The 14,018-nt window shown below is 56.7% G+C and overlaps 4 protein-coding genes across 4 annotated transcripts in view; 2 read left to right on the plus strand and 2 right to left on the minus strand.

Moving 5' to 3' along the window:
• Positions 1–1,312: 1,312 nt before the first annotated feature.
• Positions 1,313–4,545, plus strand: AP12B2 (Adaptor protein complex 1/2 subunit beta 2; the record flags this gene model as incomplete). The annotated part of the gene is made up of 11 exons (XM_005825426.1): positions 1,313–1,829; positions 1,918–2,058; positions 2,108–2,176; positions 2,222–2,275; positions 2,326–3,190; positions 3,335–3,526; positions 3,589–3,821; positions 3,867–3,935; positions 3,976–4,038; positions 4,080–4,376; positions 4,450–4,545. Exons 1-11 carry the CDS (start codon positions 1,338–1,340, stop codon positions 4,543–4,545), a joined length of 2,571 nt encoding a protein of 856 aa, XP_005825483.1. The 5' UTR covers positions 1,313–1,337.
• Positions 4,546–5,302: 757 nt separating this feature from the next.
• GUITHDRAFT_144115 (hypothetical protein) lies at positions 5,303–7,804 on the minus strand (the record flags this gene model as incomplete). Its single annotated transcript, XM_005825427.1, has 2 exons — positions 5,303–7,184; positions 7,404–7,804. The coding sequence occupies 2 exons, from the start codon at positions 7,802–7,804 to the stop codon at positions 5,303–5,305; spliced, it is 2,283 nt and encodes a 760-aa protein (XP_005825484.1).
• A 1,160-nt stretch (positions 7,805–8,964) lies between these two features.
• Positions 8,965–13,230, plus strand: GUITHDRAFT_115285 (hypothetical protein; the record flags this gene model as incomplete). The annotated part of the gene is made up of 1 exon (XM_005825428.1): positions 8,965–13,230. One exon carries the CDS (start codon positions 8,965–8,967, stop codon positions 13,228–13,230), a length of 4,266 nt encoding a protein of 1,421 aa, XP_005825485.1.
• Positions 13,231–13,376: 146 nt separating this feature from the next.
• The window catches only part of GUITHDRAFT_165175 (hypothetical protein), a gene marked incomplete at its 5' end in the record, with an annotated part of 4,138 nt that continues 3,496 nt past the window's right edge, over positions 13,377–14,018 (minus strand). Inside the window, 2 exons of the mRNA XM_005825429.1 lie at positions 13,377–13,528; positions 13,615–13,774. Of these exons, the coding sequence (XP_005825486.1) occupies positions 13,464–13,528; positions 13,615–13,774 (225 nt within the window). The 3' untranslated portion in view covers positions 13,377–13,463. The remainder of the gene's footprint in view (positions 13,529–13,614; positions 13,775–14,018) is intronic.

Genomic DNA, 14,018 nt, shown 5'->3' on the forward strand with positions numbered 1-14,018 from the left:
TTCATAATTTGGAGCATTTGCTTTCAAACAATTCATGTATCCCTCACCCCATCGAGACCCAGTCTTCCACTACCCCTTCACCTCACCCCATCAACTCCCTCTGATTCGAATCATGCCGGGGGTGAGGGTAGCCTCAAACCCCACCCCCCTTCACTACAAGAATCATGACTAGTCTCCACCCGTCCTCATTCATGGCCGGTACCAACAGAGTTGTGGTACCCTACCGTTTTCCTAGCATTTCTGAAGATAAAATATTTTAATATTCAAATTTGAATAAAATGTTCAACTCCAATCTTCATATTACATTTTTCCCCAGGAGAAATGTTCAAAATTTGAGGGCTCAGAGGAAGATGTCCATTTTCCTTCGTGGTCCAAGGGGGGGGTGGGGGTCCTGTTGATCGTTGGGGGTAGTTTTCAAACAGGTTCGCCTCAGAGCTTCAATCTCGTGGAATTTTAGCGAGGCGAGCCCGAAAATGACTGGGTAGAGGCGGGCCCACCTCATCTTACATCTAAATGGAAGCCTCCCGACCGATACTAATTATTTTCAGGTCTGCCTCAGAACTAGGATAATAACTTAGTGGAGGCACCAATCTTACCTAGTGAGAGCCTCCACTCAATGAAATGTGCAAGCCTCGACGCGTTGAGGGGTTGTAGAGGCTATTCAGAAGGGGTGGGGGTGTTCAAACTGTGTGGGTGGGTCATTTCAAAAGTATAATTGGTGGGTGTATTTGTAGGAAAAGAGCCAGGTAGGGGTGTATCATAGAATGGGTCAGGGTACTTCAGCATCCGGGGTAGGGGTACTCAGTTGTTCCCCTTCTCTTCCCCTTGTTTCCCCGCTGTCGGCTATGAGATGGAGTCAACAGCAGCAGACTCAGTCTCCTCTCCTCTCCTCTCCTCTCCTCTCTCCTCTCCTCTCCTTCTACTCTCCTCTCCTCTCTCCTCTCCTCTCTCCTCCACTTCTTTATCAACCATTTCACCTACGCTGCATTCATTTCGCTCCCGTATCACCCCGCTCCTTCTGATGTTTCCTGCCTGCCTGCCTTTTCTCCAGCCTCCTATTCCTCGCGTATACCTATAACAACAAGATCACTTAAATGTAGAGCATTTCTCGTTTCTCGATCGTGCAATACCTCGAACCTTTTCCCATTCATATTACGTCATGCCTATCTTTGTTATGTCCCCCTTTACCACATTTCTACATGTTTCGAATTGTTCCTGCAACGACCCGAAAGTTTTTGGTCTGATTTGACGTTTTCTTTTCCAGCTGAGCATTGTGTTGAAACAATCTTTTCAGGAGCTTGTGAGCCTAGTGTAGGACTTGCGGCTTCCTCGAGAGAATGTCGAACTACTTCAAGGACCAGGGAAAACGCGGTGAGAATGCAGAGCTGCAAGAAGAGCTTGCTTCTACAGATAAGAACAAGAAACGCGATGCTGTGAAGAAGGTGATCAGAGACATGACCCTTGGCAAGGATGTCGCCGGCCTGTTCACTGCTGTTGTGAACTGCATGATGACACCTAATCTTGAAGTTCGCAAGCTCGTGTACTTGTACTTGATCAACTATGCTAAGACTCAGCCTGACCTTGCCATCATGGCTGTCAATGGCTTTGTTAAGGACTGTGGAGACCCTAACCCGATCATCCGCGCGTTGGCAGTTCGAACTATGGGATGCATTCGAGTACAGCAGATCAGTGAATACCTCTGCGAGCCTCTCCGGCGAGCGTTGAAAGACAGTGACCCCTACGTGCGCAAGACTGCCGCCATCTGCGTCGCCAAACTCTACGAGATTTCCCCAGACCTTGTGACAGACCAAGGCTTCATCGACACTCTGGTGATGCAGTGTGTTGTGTTGTGTTGTGTTGTGTTGTGTGGTGTTGTGGTGTGGTGTGATCATGTTGATGCTGACCTCGTTCACTTAGAACGACATGCTTGGAGATGGTAATCCCATGGTGGTGTCGAATGCTGTCGCTGCCCTGGCTGAGATCAGCGTTCGCGGAACTCCTAAAGCGCTTGTGCTGAAGAATTCTACGGTGACGAAGCTTCTGAATGTCTTGAACGAGGTACGACATGTGCTTCTTGGTATCGAATACGGCTGAGATCATGCTCGAGTGTTCGGAATGGGGTCAAGTCTTCATCTTGGATGTTCTCTCGTCTTACACGCCATCGGACAAGACTGAGGTGAACCACCGATCGCACTCCTCGTGGTGTTAATGTGCTGGGCAGGCTGTTAACATCCTTGAGCGGGTGAAGCCAAGGTTGCAGCACGCGAACAGCGCGGTATTCCAAGGATGAATATTGTGTGTAGTCGCCTGACAGGCAGCTTCCAGGTGGTGCTCAGCACAACCAAGGTGATAGTGAAGCTTTTGGACATCGTGACAGACAGCGAAGTTGTACGAACATACGTGAAGGCTCTCGGACCTCCTCTTGTGACGCTCATGTCCAATGAAGCTGAGATCCAGTATGTTGCCTTGAGGAATATCATCCTGATCTGCCAGAAACGTCCGTCGGTGCTATCAAACGAAGTGAAGGTCTTCTTCTGCAAGTACAACGATCCGATTTATGTGAAGATGGAGAAGCTCGACGTTCTGGTGATGTTAGCCAATGAGAACAACATTGAACAAGTTCTTATGGAGTTCATGGAGTACGCCACTGAAATCGATTGTGAGTTCGTTTGCAAAGCAGTTCGCTGCATTGGGCGTTGTGCCATCAAACTTCAAGGAGCAGCAGAACGATGCGTCAACGTGCTCGTCACTTTGATTCAGACCAAAGTGAACTACGTGGTACAAGAAGCGATCATTGTGATCCGAGACATCTTTCGCAAGTACCCCAACAAGTACGAGAGCGTCATTGGCACTCTCTGTGAGAACTTGGACACGCTGGACAACTCTGAGGCCAAGGCCAGCATGGTCTGGATCATCGGCGAGTATGCTGAGCGAATTGACAACGCGGGCGAGTTGCTCGACGGTTTCCTCGAGAGTTTCTCGGAAGAGACGACGGCAGTGCAGCTTCAGCTTCTCACTGCGACTGTGAAGCTCTTCTTGAAACGCCCGCAGATCGCGCAAGAGATGGTTAAGCGCGTGCTCGCGCTTGTCACTCATGAGTCGGACAACCCAGACGTGCGAGACCGCGGGTACATGTACTGGCGTCTGCTCTCCACCAACCCTGAGGCAGCCAAGGCGATTGTCCTGGCAGGTGCGTGAGAGGCGAGAGAGGAGATGGAGGGGGATGACAAGGGAGCGAGCTGAGGGCAAAAGAGTCGCATGCTGAGGTTGGGGAGGGGGGAATAGGAGGGGAAGGGATGTGAGGAGGACTCGTACGTCTGACGTCTGACGGCAGACAAGCCAACTATTGAAGACGACACGAACCTGATCGAAGCTGCTCTCCTCGAAGATCTCATCGGGAATCTCTCCAACCTCGCTTCCGTCTACCACAAGCGCCCGACGGCCTTCATCGACCGCAAGAAGGCCAACGACAGCATGGATGACTACGAGGAAGCTGAAGAGCCTGACAGCGCGCAAGCGACGGCGAGTGAGACGAGGGCACAAGGTCCAAGTGCCTTGCGAGCGTTGGGGAGGCTGACGTGGTTTCAGAGCATCCGCAAGGCTCGAGGGAGCAAGAGTCGGCTAAGGCTCCTGTGGTTGACATGCTGATGCTGGACGACCCCGTGGCACCTGCCACTCAAGCAGTGCGAGAGACCAAGCTTGACGACCTCTTGAGCCTGGACGCGCCTGCTCCTACTCAGAGCGCGCGGTCTCAGGGAGCTGACCTGCTCGACATGCTTGGCGGGCCATCGCCTGCCCCCGCCTCCTCGGGTCAGCTTCCGGTGCTGCTGATTGTTTTGCAAGAGAGGAGAGTGAAGTTGATGTAGACGCTGCTGGCGGCGGACAAGGGCAACGGGATGGAAATGCATGGCGCCATCAAGCAAGTCAACGGACAGGTGGAGGAGCCTTGCGAGTGTCTCGCTCACGTGGATGCAGCTGGGGTACGAGCTCGAGTTCAAGAACGTCTCGTCGACCGTGTTGAACGGCATCAACTTTCAGGTGACGTCACCAGCTGTAAAACCTCGCTGAGCGACCGGCAGATGAACAAGAACCTTGTTGGTCTTGCCCTCAAGGCGCCTCTACAGACCCCCGACGTCCCTCCCGGCGGGTCTCACCGGGTCACCGTCGCGCTCGCCTCCGACCCCTCCAAGATCGAAGTCAAGCCGCATGCCGGCAACGCGGGTGGCAACGTCGTGCAGCTGGCGGTCAAGAGCAACTTGGGAGTCTTCTACCTCACTGACAGCATCGAGCTTGCGGCCATGACGACGCCCGGCTTCTCTCTTGCCCCCAACGTCTACATGTCCACCTGGCAGAACCTCCCGGCTGAGAACCAAACGGTCGCACTCCTCCATCTCCTCGCCCTCACCTGCTCCTCCTTTGCTGTTCCTCCCTCTTGTGATGCCCCTGCAGGTCAAAGACCTTTCGGGTTTCCCGATGAACAATCCCAATGCCATCGAACAAGCACTGCAGGTCAGCATGGGGAGGAGGGGGAGAGGCAGGTTCTAATGAACTTGTTGAGCAGGGAGCGCATCTCTTCCTCGTCAACAAGAAAGCAGGGGCAGGACCAACTTCTCTCTACCTCGCAGGCAAGACCGTGGCGAACCAAGGCTTCCTCCTTGAGCTGCAGGTACTGTCTGCCCCTGCACCTCCTCGCTTCCTCCTCCTTTCGTCCCTTCACTCTTGTCATTCCTCGCTCCTTTTCTTCATCTCTGTCTACCCCCTACCTTGCTTTCGCTCATTCTCGTTTCGCTCAGATTCTTCCTACCGCGTGTCGCGTCACCATCAAGTAAGAGCTTGTCCTCCTCCTCCTCCTCCTCCTCCTCCTCCTCCTCTCTTCTCTGCCACCACATACTGCTCGTCTGTCGTCTCTCATCGCTCTCGTCGCGTGCAGGTCAAACGTCGCGGGGCTTGCGGGCATCATTGCGGAGGCAGTGGAGAGCTGCTTGAGGAAAGCTCTCGTGAGTGTGCGGGAGGAGGAGGGAGGTGACGGCACTGAGAGAGTGGCAGGGGGGAGGAGGCGGGCAGGGAGTCGCGTTGCATGCCGCCACCATGCCTGCTATGGGAGGGATGGGCATGTCGATGCAGCAGGCGCCTCCTGCGGCAGCGTCGAAGCCTGTGCGGAGACACGAGAATTCCGTATCATCACTGACGTCAGTCGCAGGTGGACCTGCTGGCGGATCTGTTCTGATCGAAGTTTTACGCCCGAGCAATAAATTTTCTCATCCTCTTCATCTGGTTGACTCGGTTCTGCTCGAGCTTCTCGTCATCCTCCTTCCTCCCTCACAAGCTCCGACCACTCGTCTACTTCATCCCATCCCTCCTCCGTCCTTCTCCTCTCACTCCGCCTGACCTCCAGCTCGTACGCCTGGTGGAAGACCTCAAAGTTGATCGCCTGCTGCTGCGAGTCGAAGACTGGTAGCAGCATCCCCATCATCAGCTGTTTGCTCTGCTGCTCGTTGGCCAGCGCTCGCATCCTGCAGGAAGGGTTTCTCAGCTCGACGGACCAGGCGACATGGAGGAGGAGAGCGAAGGAGACGAGAGCGGTCCAGGTAAGCCAGTGCTTGTTGCTGTCAGAGGGGTGGACAGCCCAGCGGTATTGTGGCAGGGAGCTGTTATAGCGGAGCACGCCATGGTCGAGGAAGCAGACGAACTGGACGGGGCAGGAGGGTTTGCCGAGGACGGTCTCGCTGACGCTTCGGTTGGACACGAAGATCAAGACGGTGGGAATGAGGAGGTTGGAGATGACGGTGACCGCGAGGAGAAAGGTGGCGAAGGAGCGGAGGCCCCGCGACCTCTTCGCGACAGGGCGTTGAGCCTTGTGGAGTAGGAAGCGAAGGTCCAGCTGAAACTTGACGGCGAGGATGAGGATGAGGACGGCGAGGCTGGCTGGTGCTGTCATGCCGAAGCACAAGACGATGGCGAGAGGGACGGCGAGAAAGTGATAGCCCAGCTCGACCCCAGCAAACTTGGGAAGCTGAACCTCCTCGTCCGCCTGCCCTCGACTCGACATGACGATGTTGCGGCGCTGGCGGGGGCCGGAGGGCTGAGGCGGGCCCTGCTTGCCCCTCCTCTTCCTCATGAGCGCGAAGAGATCGTCGGAAGCCAACAGCTGGGAGAGGTTCAGCCGCCTCGCCCTCCTCCCCACCGCCTGCAGCAGCTCCAGCACCACGACCTGCGAGAAGAGGAGGGCCCACACGTTCAGCTGCAGGTCTAGCAGGCAGTCGTTCCTCCAGCACCGCGCGGGCCAGCTGAAGTCTCGCGGGTCACCGAAGGTCGTGGTGAGAGCGACGTAGAGGAGGCAGAGAGAGGCGTTGATGGACCGGAGGTAGAACGCCTTCATCTCTTGCAGGTGCGTCCTTGCCGACTTCACTTGGAAGCACGCGTCGTATCGCTTCAGATGCTCCAGCAGCCTCCGCCCCAGCTCCTCGAAGAGCAGCACTCTCCCTCCCTCCACCAGCGCGAACACAACCGCCGAGCTGGAGGAGAGCTGCGGCACGTATGCGTCACGCGCGATGCGGATCAGGATGCAGCAGATGCAGGCGACCCAGAGGAAGAGGGAGATGACGGCGAACTCGGACATGGCCGTCAGCCACCGCACGTACCGCAGCCGATCGATGCTCTTCTCCGCAAACTGACTGGAGGGGCTGAGGAGGATGGAGCTGAGGTCCAGGAGGCGCGAGACGTCCACGTCCTTGAACAAGTCTACATCCTCCTCTGTGTAGTCCTTCACCGCCCACTCCGTTCGCAGCTCGAACTCCCGGCGACTCCACGAGAGCGTATAGGCCGCCAGCTGCGTGTGGAAGGCGACGGCGAAGATTGCCTGCAGCCAGTAGAGAGCGCGAGCTGCCTGCCCAGCTGAGTCTGTGGGCACCTGCTGGTTCCAGATGGCAAGCTGGAAGAGCTGGAGGAGGAGGCCCGAGACGGCGAGGGGGGCCCAGTAGCGGACAAAGTGATAGAACCAGGCGAAGTAGAAGGCAAGGTCCTCCCCGAGGTAGTCGCGGACCATGGTGACTGAACGCGACTTGTTCTCGAGTCTCCTGCTCAGAAACTCCAGCTGCAGCCTCTCCTTCATGTTCCGATCATGGAGGGGGATGAGGTCGACGAGGACGCTGTCAAACACGCGCGTGAGGGAGGGAGGGAGAGCGCTGGAAGAAGAGGAAGAAAGGGAGAGGAGGGGGAGAGGAGGGAGAGGAGGGGGAGAGGAGCGAAAGGAGGGAGGGAAAGAACGGGAGGAAGAGATGAGATACACGGCAGGAGGGAAGAAGGGCGCAGGAAGGATCAGGGGGAGAGGGAGGAGAGACAAGAGAGGAGGGAGGGAGGAGGGAATGGAGGAGGAAGAGAAGCAAGGAGGGCAGATAATTCACCCGTCATCTCTCAACTTCTCCAAGTCCAGGCAGGCTCCGTTGGTCTTATGCTCGGACGTCATGATGTTGTAGATGAGCAGCTGGAGTTGGCTGCTGGTGAAGAAGCTCGAGCTGCCGAGGCTGCCGTAGAAAAGATGTCGCTTCTCGATGGTGAAGGGCGCGATCCCTCCGTCGTTGAGCAGCTCCTTCTGCATTCCTATCCTCTCTGCCTCCTGCTCCAACCTCTCGCAAGGGCATCGGACGTAGATGTGCATTTCCCTTCCGCTCTGGGACTTGCAGACGATGCAGATAAGGCCTGCTGCTCGGAGAAGGCGAATGAGTTTCGCTCTCGACTTATTGTCATCCTCCACGTCATGTGAAAGGATGAGACACCATTCGCAGTGCATCGAGTCCATCGCCATCCTCGCTCCTCGCTCCTCGCTCCTCCTCCCCTCAGCTCTGCTCCCTTCACGCTCTCCGCTGATTTATTTCTTCGATTGGCACATTCGCTGCGAGGAATGCTTAGACACTCAGACGCTCGTACCCATCTCACCCCTCGTCCTCCTCATCATGACACAAGTCTTCTTGCTGCAGGCACATCTCCTGGTCTCCTTCGTTCTGACGATTCTTTCGACTTTCTTAATCTCATCATATCCTTGCGCACATCTTTCTGAAGACCTTTCAAGTAAAGCTTCCCTCTATTCCATCGTCACTTCCTCCTCCTAGCGCTTCTTTCCCTTCCGCACTCCCTCTTCCTTTTTCTATTCCTGACTTCCCCCCCCCCCCCCTCCCCCCCCCCCCTCCCCCCCCGTCCGTCCTCTCCCTCTCCCCCCCGTCTCTCCTCCTGCTTCTCCTCCCTCCCCCTGTCCTTCACATCGCAACTCATTTCCGCATTTTTCTATTCCTGGCTTACCGAATGATGGCAGACCACTTGGAGAAATACACCGGTCCTTTTCTCTGTGTTGACGGGGGTTCACGAAGAGGGGGTTGTTGCCCATGGGTTCGTGGGTGGACCGGAGAGCAGATTGAGTCGGGGTGGGTCCTGGTGAGTGGTGACTGTGAGTGGGTAGGGGTACATGAACTTGTCATATCACCCTACAAAAATCCTTTTGTTTAAGCTGATATGCAGGGGTATGAATGTCAAGGGTAGGGTTATGAGTTTGATCGTCGGGTAGGTGGTCGTGATCTCGGTGGGTGGGCAGAGCTGGAGCTAGGAGCGCAGATTTCAAGGGGAGCGAAGGGAAGGGAGAGAGGAAGAGGAAGGGGAAGCGAAGAGGAGGAGGAGCAGGATGGGGAGAGACCAGAGACGAGATGTCATGATGGGGACGAGACGACGAGAAGCCTTTCGGTGAAAGACAAGTCAGTGGAGGAGAAGTATTCCGACGAGCTAAGAAACCTTAGACAAGGTGAAATTGAACAGGATTGTTACCAAGAACGTGGCGGGGGTTCAAGACAGCAAGAGCAGAAACAGACAAGCTGACAGAACGAAAGTTACACGCCGTGTCTTGTTTGATTGGATAGTCGCTCGGAAGAAGAAGCCAGCTTCGTTGCTCTTCGCTAGAGCCTTGGACAACAAGGAGCGATGAACGACGAGGAGCTTCTGTCGCACATCTACAGGAACGAGGCTCTGACAGCACGAGGGTTCGATGGTTATCGTCAGAAACACGATCAGTTCAAGCTGGGAGCCATCGCTGAGCTCATCGACAACGCCATGGAAGCTCAGTCGACAAAGGTGATGCTCAACATCGACGAAGCGACCGGAATCCTCGAAGTGCTCGATGACGGAGTAGGAGTGCCGCGCAAGGTGGTCAAGACGATGGTCATCGCCGGGAGAGGAAACAAGAAATCCAAGAACAACTACGGGGTTGGCTTCAAGTGCGGTAGCTTGGGGATAGGCAACGACGTCCTTGTGCTCTCCAAGACGGTCGAGTGTAACTGCGGAGTTTACTTCAAGGTCATCCAGGGGGAGGACGTGAAGTGCACGTGCGCGAAGGGCGAGCGAAGGCACGTGCGAAGCCTCATCTACCTCACCGCAGGCTCGCGCCTGGAGGGGGACGACGATTCGCTGCAGATCCCGATGATCTTCTGGCGGGGGGACGGCAAAGCTCTGGTGACGTTGGAGGATCTGAAGGAGATGCCGGAGCAGGAGGAGAGGGGGATCTCAGACGCGGGAGTCAGTCACCTGATCAAGTTCGTCTGCACGCACTTCCACCTCCATACCCTCAAGGCCATTCAAACGAGTTTCGATCGCATCAAAGGCAAAACCGGCACCCTCGTCCTCATCGCTCACCTCAACGACAACGAGCTGGCGCAGCAGGTAGAGCTCGACAAGCCTCGCAGCGACATCATCGCCAAGCAAGGGGACGCGAACCTCGTTCGCGAGGACCGGAAGCCGCCCTTCAACGTGGGAACGGACGTGCCTCAAGACTATTCGCTGCGCTCCTACTGCGAGATGCTGTACGCGCGTAGCCCGCTCATGAAGATGCAGATCTACATCGCAGAGAAGATCGTCGAGTTGAGGTGTGTGGAGGACATGTGTGAGCCCCGGGAGATGGTGAGTTACGTCGAGGCCCTCGAGGTGAAGGGTGAGACCCACAAGCTGGAGGTTAAGCTTGGGTTCTCACCCGATGCTTGTACTCGTGGTGTCTGCGGGTTCTTCGTCTACTTTGACAAGGGACACCAGCTTCCTCCCCGCCTCATCTCTGCGTATCATCGAGTCGGGTTGATGACGAACAGAGCTGGGAAGGTGAACGGGATGGTGGGAGAAGTGATCCTGTCGCACAAGGCGGTGAAGGTGGATCAAGGGAAGCAGCGCTTTGAGTACTCAGCGACGCTGAAAGCCGTGGACTCGATTCTCAACTCCTGCTGCGATCTCTACGAGGAAGCGTATCAGCTTCTGCGGGACCAGCACGATGCCTTGATGCGGGACCTGGAGGAGAGGGCGTTCTCGCAGGGAAGGATCGTATGGGCCCAGTACACCAACCAGGGCCCCTTCCGCCACTGGCCGGGTATCGTGCTCAACCGCTACGACCGTGAGGTGATGCGCTACATGCCGAGTGAGCTCTTTCAGCCCTCCAACCCCAACGCCTTCCCCCGCGGCCCCCACCCTTCTCACCTCCTCGTCGAGTGCCTCGAGACCCGCGAGAAGATGTGGTGCAAGGTGTCGGATCTGGAGCCCTTCGACAGCGACAAGGGGGAGAAGATGGAGAAGGAAGCAGTCAAGAGCGTTGAGAGCGACTTGAAGGAGAGCCTGAAGGCAGCGATCAAGCAGGCGAAGAAGGTGCTGGAGGAGTACGACGATGTGATTGAGTGTAGTATCCGCTGCCATCTGTGCACCGCATGGCGAACATTCAGAGGATCGCGAGCCGATGCAGAGGAGAATGACTGGGAGTGCAGCATGGGCTACATCGTTGACGGAGAGACAAGATTCGACTGCGATCTGCCTTCGACGAACAAGCCGCGTGGGCAGTCGCACGGGCTGTTAAAGGACAGACCGGACAAGAAGCCGGTGAAGGCCGAGACGACGATCGTCAAGTCAGAGAGCGTGGCAGTGAAGGTGGAGAGAAGCAACGGGGATGAGAGGAAGGAGAGCTTGTTGAGGCGAATGCCTGCCAAAGAGTTCCTCTCGCTTCACTCCTCCCTCGTCCACAAGTGGGAGAGCGTGAGCAACGTCTCGGTGATGCAGGACGGGAGGGTCAGAACGTTGTCAGGCGTCTGGCGGAAGAACCCTGTGAAGATCAAGGAGTACAAACATGACAACTTCGACGAGTTTCTCAAAAACTTTCAGGTCATGAACACCTCTCTCTCTCACCGCAACATCATCAGCTCCCTCGGCGTCCTCCACAACGACGTCGAGCAAACCTTCGGCCTGATGATCAGCAGTCTACCCAGCGTGAAGTTGAAGATCAGCAACTCCCAGCTCGACGCGTCTCTGACAGTCAGGCTGGACGTGATGGAGAGAGTGTGCATGGCGCTGGCTTATCTTCATCAGCATGACCTCTTCCTCTCCAACCTCTCCTGGGAGTCCGTCCTGCTGGGGACTGACAACCATCCCTTCATCTCAGACTTCTCTCCCATGCAAGAAGCCTCTGCCGTCCTCAACTTGCGCTGGGAGCAGCTTCCGACCAACAGTAGAGCTGTTAGGAAGGGAGGACAGGAACAGCCCGCAGACACGCTCTTGACCCGCAGGCTCCTGATGCTCGTCGACCTGGAGCACCTGGGAGCTTTCATGCACTGCGTGGGATACGGGAGGGAGCCGGACGTGAATCTGGACCTGCGGTTGGACTTGGACGAGGACGGAGAGTACGGGCCCTTGAAGAGGCACGACAAGCTGCTCGATTTGATCACAGATTGCCTCTACGTGGAGGAGGAGGAGGGGGAAGAGGGTTGGCCAAGGGGCGTGGAGGACGTGCTCAATGCGATCAGGTCCATCCATGAGGCGAAGACAGAGCAGGGGGGGCTGGAGGAGCTGCTGGAAGAGCTCCATGAACACAAGTCCTCCTCCGATCGCTCCTTCCTGTGCTACAAGGTGCTCGACGCGCAGGACCTGTACTTGCTACGGGATACTAGCATGAAGGAAGGGCTTTTCTCCTCCTGCTTCGGGTGCCAGTCGAAGCTCCCTCATGCCGTAGCTGCCTTCACCCAGGAGGCTGCGGAGCCGATCAAGTCAAGTGAGGTTCTGCTGGTAAGAGACTGGAAGCTTGCCATGTGGAAGGCGAGCAGCGTCGAGCGAGCCAACGGATTTCTTCCCCTCGTGCTCGTCGTCGACCTCCGGAAGCTCCGCACCAACAGCTCCTTCAGAGTCTGCGACGAGCGCGGGCAGCTGTTGAAGCCTAGCAAAGTGCTGCAGTCCAAAGAGAAGGTGCTGCTCTCGGTCAAGAGGAGCATGGTACCTCAGGCCATGGTGGACGTGTGGGACTGGAGGTCGAAGGCGTACAAGGAGTTTCACAAGGCGATGGAGGGGAGCAGGTCGAGACTCTCAGACTTCGACGGCTGGAGCTCGAGAGTCGACCTGGTGCTCAAGGACAAGACGAGCGGCAGGAGCACAGCTGGAAAGCTGCTGGAGGGTCTGGAGTCGGACCCCTCCTGCGACCTCTTGAAGAAGCTTCAGGAGGTGATAGCGATCAGCGAGGGCAGGTGGAGGAAGGCCTTCCACCAGCTCAAGGCTGGCTGGACTTTCCTTCAGCTGGGCAGCAACCGGCTGCTGGTCGGAGAGTTTGACCAGAGGACGGTGAGGGCCGAGAGAGTCGCGTTTGCGATGAACCTGTTCGCTCGCGATCACATCCAAATAGGTTTCAACGGGTCGGTCGAGCGAGACTCGAGCCTGTGCATCGTCTACCTTTGCTATCAGCACATGGGGGTGACGAGGGAAGGGGGCAGGGGCGCGTGGAAGAAGCTCCTGATCGCTCTCTCCGATATCTTCCTGCTTGAGTGCATCAGGAACCGCAAGTTGTTCATCCATCGGGACAAGTCGCCCCGAGGCCCCGAGGAGAACGTCTGGCTCGTCCTGATCCTCATCGTCATGATGCGGCTGTTCAAGTGCTCGCTCAAGGACGCCCAGGGGAGGTGGCGGGACAAGGCGGGAGAGGGGGAGGAGGAGGCTCTGCATCCTCTTCACCTCCTCATCCTCCAAGACATCGAGCAAGACTTGAAGTCCGGCAGTCTCACACTGCACAAGAACGATCGTCGCTCCGCCTACCTCAAGGCCAAGGAACTGTCGCAGCCCCTGCTGCAGCCCTCGAAGCGACGAGCTCCTGCACCCGAGGAGAGTCGGAGCCCTCTCTCGGCTAAGAAGAGCAAGATGACTCACCCCGTCCCTGTGACGCAGCAGAGGGGGGAAAAAGACTGACAGCTACCTTGTTGCTGCAGGAGCGAGGAGGGAGAGGGGAGTAGCCCCTCGATTTGACTTGGTAACCTAAACATTTGATGAATGAATGAAAGCCGTGAGTGCATGAAGCTGCTCTAGTTGACATCTACGCGGCAAGAGAAGCACGTGATGGCTGGTGTGTTTATTGCGTGATTGTAAGGAAGGAGAGGAGGAGCTGAAGTACAAAAGAAGCGAAGGGAGGAGGAGAGATCGTCTCAGTGAGGGTCCGAGTCAAGGATATTCGATGCCGTCCTCCTGTTCCCGATCGATCCAAGGCCCGCTGCACCTTAGTCAGTTCCTCCTCCTCCTCCTCCTCCTCCCCATTGCAAGTCCCGCCCCTCTCCTCTCATCGTGTCATCGGCTCACTTGAGATGGCGGTGGTGGATCCTTGCGCTGACTCAGAGGGCAGGAGGCTGGATATCCTCTCCCTGCTTCCTTCTCGCGAGAGAACCGCTGCAGAGGCGCCGCCAGCCCTGGCAGGCGAGGAGTCTCTCGACTCTCTTCCGAAAGATCCTCGCGAGTCAACCTGCCAGGAAGTCAGTCATGTGGGGGAGGAGGAAGAGGAAGAGGAAGAGGAGAGAGGAGGAGGAGGAGGAGGAGGAGGAGGAGGAGGAGGAGGAGGAGGAGGAGGAGGAGGAGGAGGAGGAGGAGGAGGAGGAGGAGGAGGAGGAGGAGGAGGAGGAGGAGGAGGAGGAGGAGGAGGAGGAGGAGGAGGAGGAGGAGGAGGAGGAGGAGGAGGAGGACGAGGAGGAGGAGGAGGAGGAGGAGGA

Source organism: Guillardia theta, assembly GCF_000315625.1.
Source record: "Guillardia theta CCMP2712 unplaced genomic scaffold GUITHscaffold_83, whole genome shotgun sequence".
NCBI lineage: Eukaryota > Cryptophyceae > Pyrenomonadales > Geminigeraceae > Guillardia > Guillardia theta.